This window comes from Agelaius tricolor, unplaced genomic scaffold (genome assembly GCF_023055355.1).
Source record: "Agelaius tricolor isolate 1412-34295 unplaced genomic scaffold, bAgeTri1.0.p SCAF_38, whole genome shotgun sequence".
Classification (NCBI taxonomy): Eukaryota; Metazoa; Chordata; class Aves; order Passeriformes; family Icteridae; genus Agelaius; species Agelaius tricolor.
In genome coordinates, this window is record NW_027269298.1 from 3,731,353 (window position 1) to 3,738,379 (window position 7,027).

General features: G+C 51.2%; 1 protein-coding gene across 1 annotated transcript; it reads left to right on the forward strand.

The window, feature by feature from the left end:
• Positions 1-1,954: 1,954 nt before the first annotated feature.
• On the forward strand, positions 1,955-6,381 carry TMEM250 (transmembrane protein 250). Its single transcript, XM_071453999.1, has 3 exons — positions 1,955-2,113; positions 3,163-3,318; positions 5,828-6,381. The coding sequence occupies exon 3, from the start codon at positions 5,940-5,942 to the stop codon at positions 6,357-6,359; it is 420 nt and encodes a 139-aa protein (XP_071310100.1). The 5' UTR covers positions 1,955-2,113; positions 3,163-3,318; positions 5,828-5,939; the 3' UTR covers positions 6,360-6,381.
• Positions 6,382-7,027: the final 646 nt, after the last annotated feature.

The window sequence follows — 7,027 nt, forward strand, 5'->3', positions numbered from 1 at the left end:
ATGACCAAAATAAACTCTTTTAAGACACACATATTTATGATTTATTTCTAAAGGCAGTATCTTCCAGATTTTTTTGTTCTGTTGCCAAAGTGACAAATATGTTCAAAGCAATATTTTGAGCCGTCCGCTTCTCGCTATAAATCTTGCGAAATGTGCACAATTCATTAAAAGTTTTGAAAGGAGTACAAGTTAGCATTTATATTGCAACAAGTGACATATAAATGTGTATGTTTGTCTTCAGAGAGGGCCATAAAACACCCGAGGCCTGGCCAGCGGCGCTGACGGGGACGAATGGGCCGCTCTCGGGGCTGGTGATGAGTTCCACCACAAATCTCCAACGCTGTCAGCACAAAACTGTTCAATCAACAGGAATATGAGTTGTGTCTTTAGGAAAATTAGCACGGGGAAGAAATACAGCCCCGAGGGCTGTGGGCAGGGTCCCTGCGGGCTCAGCTCCGAGCCCTCCCTCGGGGTCTGATCTCCCTGAATGTCAAAGCTGCCATTCCTGCCTGACCCCAGGGCACTCCCTTGTTTATGGAGCATTTCAGCAGCTCAGAGGTCAAAAATGTGCCAGGCTGGGAATTGAACGGGGCTGGGCTGGTTTTTGGCACAGAATCGGGGGATGGTTTGGGTTGGAAGGGACTGAAAACCTTCCCTCATTTCATCCCCTGCCAGGGGCAGGGACACCTTCCAGGAGACCAGGCCAACCTGGCCATGAGCTGAAGGTCACCCTGACCTAAAAAACTGGAAGGGTCAGCCTTGGCAGTGGTGCTCACACGTGTTTGTGTTGTGGGGTCACTCAGTTGAACTCTGGGGTTTTCTGGAGGGTAGGAAACCCTGTTCCCACCCAAGGGACTCCTGCAGGACACCAGGAGCCCCCAGTGCCACACTTCATTCAGCAGCACCCTCGTGATTCCCCAAGGCAAGACTGGAAAGACAAAGTGCCTTCATAATTTTGCTGCTCAGGCTGAAATTCCCATCTCTGGGTTATGGCTCCAGTCCCAAGGAATGGCAGAGGGAATAAATGGAATGTGGGTGGCCCTGCTGCTTCTCCAAGTCACCAAACAGCTGCCCCCAGTTCCAAGCTACTGGGGAAATTTATCAGCTCCTCACATCCCCTTCTCCTGCCACAGGAGGGGCATAGGGGATGTGGAGATGCCAATTTCCTGGGATAGCTCCCCAGAATTCCCTTATCCAGAATTCCCTCTGGCATTTCAGGATCAAACTGCCCTGCAGGGCAGGGGAAGGGCCCGGCAGGAGCTCCGGGACACCGTGAGGGTTTGGCCTGTGCAGAGCAGCAGCTCTGAGAGGTGACAGATGGCCTGAGTTATTATTATTTAATGTTTGTCCACCGTGGCACTGCCCAGACAGAAAGCAGGGCAGGGAGCCAATGCCAAAGTTGCGTCTTCTTTCCACTATGGAGAAGAATTCCTAATTCAATCTCGGGGAAACAGCAGGGAGGAAGTTGTCTTCCTTCCCTTTATATTTCTTTGAATTTTTATCCACCTGTTTTGTTTTTTAAGAACTTTTTGCGTCTTTTGGGGACTCTCTGGACAGCTCTGGGCTTCCACTCTGGTTACACTGTACACAGCACCTCAGTCCTGGAGTGACCCCTGGAGTGACCCCCGGTGTGAACCCCGGTGTGACCTCCTCTGTGTAATCCCCGGTGTGCCCCCCAGAGTGACCTCTGGAGTGACTCCCGGTGTGACTCCGGGTGTGACCTTCCGTGTGACCCCCGGTGTAATCCCCGGTGTGACCCCTCCCGTGTGACTTCTCCGATGTGACCTCCTTTGTGTAATCCCCGGTGTAATCCCCGGTGTGACCCCTGGTGTGACTCCTCTGTGTAATCCCCGCTGTGACCTCTCCGGTGCAATCCCCGGTGTGACCCCTTCGATGTGAGCGGGCTCGGCCGCCCCCGTTGCCAAGGCAACGCGTCCCCGCCACTTCCGGCCGTGGCGCGGCGCGATGACGCCATCACCGCGCGCCGCCGCTCCCCGCCCGCCGCCGCCGCCGGAACCGGAGGAACCGGAGCCGCCCCCGCACATGCGCAGAGCGGGCGCCCGGCGGCCCGGGCCTCGCTCCGCCCGGGCCCGGCGCGGCCATGGGCACCACGGTGAGTGCGGGGTAAGGCCCGGCGGGCGGCGGGGCCCGGGCCTCGCCCTGCGGCGGCGGCAGCTCCGCCCCGGGGCCCGGCGGTGCGGCAGCGCTCGGTCAGTGCCCGCCGGGCCCGGGGGTCCCCGTTTCCCGGGGGGAATCGCGGCCGTGCGGGGCTGCCGGGGGAGGCCGGGCCGGGCTCCCTCCGCAGCTCCCGCCGCGGGCCGGTCGGGCTCGGTGCGGGGTAGGCGGAGTTGGCGTTTCCGCCCCTCCCGGCGCTCGTCCCTCGGCTCTCACCTTTATTTGTCATTGTCCCCAAGCCCGTGCGACTCCTCCCGGAGCGCTCGGGGCCCTCCGGAGCGCCCCGGCAGCTGCGGGCGGGTCGGAGCTGCCGGTGCGCACCGGGAGTGCCCCGAGCCCGGCGGGTCGTGCCCGGTGTGCGTGGAGATCCCGCCCGCTGCTCACCGCCCAGCCGCCTTTAACGGAGAGGGACGAGAAACTCCGGGAAACGGAGAGTTCTGGGCGTTTGTAACGGCCTGGGGAGGCCGCCACCAGCGTGTGCCGGGGGTGCCTCCCGGTGGAGCCCTCGGAGCTGCGGATGGTGCCCCGGAATGACCCAGCCGGCCCCAAAATGATGGAGGGGGTGCCCAAAGCTTTGTGTGGGCACCACGTGCGAAATCCAGGCTGGGGGATAATCACAGAATCACTGCGAGTTTGGGGTTGGAAGGGAGTTAAAAACTCACCCCATCCCATCCCCTCCATGGGCAGGGACACCTCCCTCTGTCCCAGGGGAAGATCTGCTGTTCCATATTCAGTTTGGAAAGTCTGTGCCCCAGAGCAGTGTGTGGCAGGGGAAGGTGACCAGCGCAAGATTTTGTGTCCTGGCATTGAGTAGCAGCTCCCTGATTGTTCCCAGCATGGATCACAAGCTGGAATCCATATTTTGCTGAGTGCTGGGCTCTTTTTAGAGTCTTCATGGGCTTAAAAATTCATGTTTGAGGAGAAGCCTGGTAATTGTGAGCGTGTTAATGCACAAATTGAAAATGATTGTGTTGTTTTGTCTTTTAGATCAGCTGCTGTGCAGAGAGTTGTGAGTTTATGAAGCACCTCAGCAGTTTCTGTCACTCTTCCTAGAAGGTGTCACAGGAAAACTTCACTCTTTTGTTCCAAGGATTCAGTGGCATCCCAGAACAGCAGCGAGTTGGATGGCAGCACCCCTAAAATGTAAAAATTCAGAGTTTGTTTTGTCCTCCCAGTGTTCCAGTGTTGATATTTGAGTTCATCCAAAGAGCATGGACCCACCAGAGGCTGTTTGTTCCCAGGGTGGGCACAGCATCCCGGGCAGCATCTCCCATGCAAGAGTTTGCTGGAAAAGTTTGTGAGGGAAGTTGCAAGGAGAGGCTGAATTGTCAGGAATGGAATGCCAAAAATGGGATTTTCTGACCTGTCTTGATTTAGTCCTCCAAAAATATCTCTGAGCAGCTCAGAGCCATCATGTGGGAAGTGTGTGGGGTCACATGCTGCAGAACTGGGTTGGTTCAGAGTCTGAGCAGTTCCTGTGCCTTGCTAAAGCCACATTTCTGACTGGCATTTCCTGGCCCCAGACAGCAAACAGGGCAAGAGGCATCCAAAATTCTGAGGCTGTCTGTGATGATTGAGGAGAACCTTGGTTTCCTAAACTCCTTACATCATAATTTAGCCCTTACTCCTTTTTGGGAGTCCCTGATTCATGCAGAGCCAGCACTGCCTCACATTTCTGTATGGGCAAAAAGGAATTGGACCATGAGGCTGAGCAGGAGAGATCAGAGCTGGAATTTCCATTTCCATGGAATTTGAGGCAGGAAGCAGGCAGAGACTTCCCCACTGATACACATTGAATCAGAGAAGGATTTTGGTATCAAAACTTCAATTTCCTGCAGCTTTATCATTTGCTCTGTGGTTAGTTCTATTAGTAATGAAACTAAACAATTCTTGAAGTAACTCCTGATTAGTTTTAAGAACAGTCAGATTTTGGGTTCAACGAAGGAAAGATCTGCCTGGATCTGAACACTTGGGTGTGCAAGGAGTCTGGGGAAGTCCCTGTTGTTTTCCAGCATTATCTGATGAGTGCATTGTCATTTCATAATTCCCGGAATTTGGCACATCAGAGGCCTGGGGTGAAGCAGAGAGCAGCTCAGAGGCTCCTGCTCATCACTCACACAACAACAATGGGTGTGTGGAAGGATGTTAGGATTATAAATCCTAAACACTGCAGAAGATCAAGATAATTTCACTTATCTCTGCAGGTCCCCAAGGGGAGGAATAAACTGGTGGATGCCTTTGAAAGGCTGCCTGGCCCTGCCTTGCAGTGACAGTGAGAGCACAAGGCTGGCCTGAGCCAGGGGAGGTACATCCTGTGGAGTGTGAAAAACATGATTGCCTCATTGTTCTTCCCAGACCTTCCATTATTTTCAGTTTGTTTATTTGGTGAAGCTTTGCCAAGTTTGGAAATGAGCACAAATCTGGAATCCACTTGCGAAAGTACTCGGAGAACTTTTTTTTTTTGCTTTTAAAGGAAATGTGACCCCATGCAAACACATTAATATTACTGCTTTCACATAAATATTATTGCTCAGGTGGGTGGGTTCTCAAGGGTAGCTGTTAGATTAGGAATGATCTGTGAATTAGCCAGGATAATTTCAGACCAAAGCTCTTTTCTGCGTTATTAACACTGGCATTGAATAGCAGCTCCCTGATTGTTCCCAGCACGGATCACAAACTGGAATCCATATATTGCTGAGTGCTGGATTCTTTTTAGAATCTTTATGGGCTTAAAAATCCATGCTTGAGGAGAGGCCTGGTAATTGTGAGCATGAGATAAAGTTTATAACAGGCTACAACTGGTGCTGGCTGAGGAATTTATTTGGAATGTGGCATGGAAATAGAGTGTGTTTGTGTGGGGAATAAGAAACAAAGAGAAGGCAAATATATTCTCTTTTTGCAGTGATTAATGGGGACCCACTGCAATGATCCTCAGTGTTCAGATCCTGGCATTTGCTTCTACTTTCCCCTGAACTGATTCATTCCAGCTTTCTCACAGAGATTCTTCTTCAAATCAAAGATGTTTTAGGGGAAGAAGCTGAGGTTTGGAAAGGGTGTGTTGATACTGAAATTGGCTGGATAAGTTGCTCTATTCCAGCTGGGATAAGTTGCTCTGTTGAGCAGCTTTAGGAGAACCAAAACTTTATTGTTTCTTCTTCAAAACAAAGATGCTTTAAGGGAAGAAGCGGAGGTTTGGGAAGGGTGTGCTGATACTGAAATCGGCTGGATAAGTTGCTCTGTTGAGCAGCTTCAGGAGAACCAAAACTTTATTAATAGTTTCTTTTTCAAAACAATGTTTTAAGGGAAGAAGCGGAGGTTTGGGAAGGGTGTGCTGATATTGAAATCAGCTGGGATAAGTTGCTCTATTCCAGCTGGGATAAGCTGCTCTATTCAGCAGCTTTAGGAGAACCAAAACTTTATTGTTTCTTCTTCAAAACAAAGATGTTCTAAGGGAAGAAGCTGAGGTTTGGGAAGGGTGTGCTGATACTGAAATCGGCTGGGATAAGTTGCTCTGTTTAAGCTGGGATAAGCTGCTCTATTCAGCATCTTTAGGAGAACCAAAACTTTGTTGTCTGTGTTATTTAGACAAAATGTCTCTTGCCTGCGTTATTTCTCAGCACCAAACCGAGCTGCTGGCTGTGTCTCCCCGCAGGTGCGTCCCTCGGCGGCCGTCCAGCCCAGGGTTAGCTGCGCCAGGCTGTCCCGCTGCCGCCTGATATGTGCCCCGGGGGTGGCCTGGGGCGGGCAGCGCGGGGCGGGGCCCGATGCCGGTGATCCCCATTCCGCGGCGGGTGCGCTCGTTCCACGGCCCGCACACCACCTGCCTGCACTCCGCCTGCGGCCCCGTGCGCAGCGCGCACCTGGTGCGCACCAAGTACAACAACTTCGACATCTATCTCAAATCGCGATGGATGTACGGCTTCATCCGCTTCCTGCTGTACTTCAGCTGCAGCCTCTTCACCTCCATCCTCTGGGTGGCTCTGTCGATCTTGTTTTGCCTTCAGTACCTCGGCATCCGCATCTTCCTGCGCTTCCAGTACAAACTCTCCATCATCCTGCTGCTGCTGGGGAGGAGGAGGGTGGACTTCAGCCTCATGAATGAACTGCTCATCTACGGGATCCATGTGACCATGCTGCTGGTGGGGGGGCTGGGCTGGTGTTTCATGGTCTTTGTGGATATGTAAATAAAACCAAGCGCATGTGGGATCAGGAGGTGACTTTTCTTCCAGCCCCGAAATGTGTCAACATCCTCTTCTTCTTCTTCTTTTTTTTTTTTCTAATATAAATTAATTTATTTCTCAGTGGTAACTTTTGTGGATAAATTAACGTGCTTGTCTCTGGAGTTTGTATCTCTTTGATGGTCGAGGTGCCATTTTGATTATCAAAGTGCAACATTTGACTGGGTGTTTTATTCTTTGCACAGTGCAAGTTAGTGTGTCTTTTAATCCATAAGAGCTTATTTTGCTGCTGTTCCTGTATTCCTGTGGCCATGAAAAAGGCAGGATTTATCTGGAGGACAGAAGCCAGATAATTTTGAACTCCACACTCTTAATCCATCTTCACAATTTTCCTAAAAATTGTTCCTTAATGTCTTAGGCATGTAATAAGCATCTTTCTTGTAGATTTTTGTTTTGCATGTTCCAATAAGAATTTAGGCCCAAAATTCAACAGACTGTAGGGCTCTGGAATTTTTTTCCTCTTTTATTTTTAGATTTATGGAAGACATACATTTGCCCCACTCTCCTGTTTCATCCACTTTAAGGTGATTATGTAGCTTTGAGTGGCTTTGTCCTTTTCAGGCATTTAGTGCTGAGTAATTGAGTCTTTCCCTAACAGCACAAATCCACAGGAG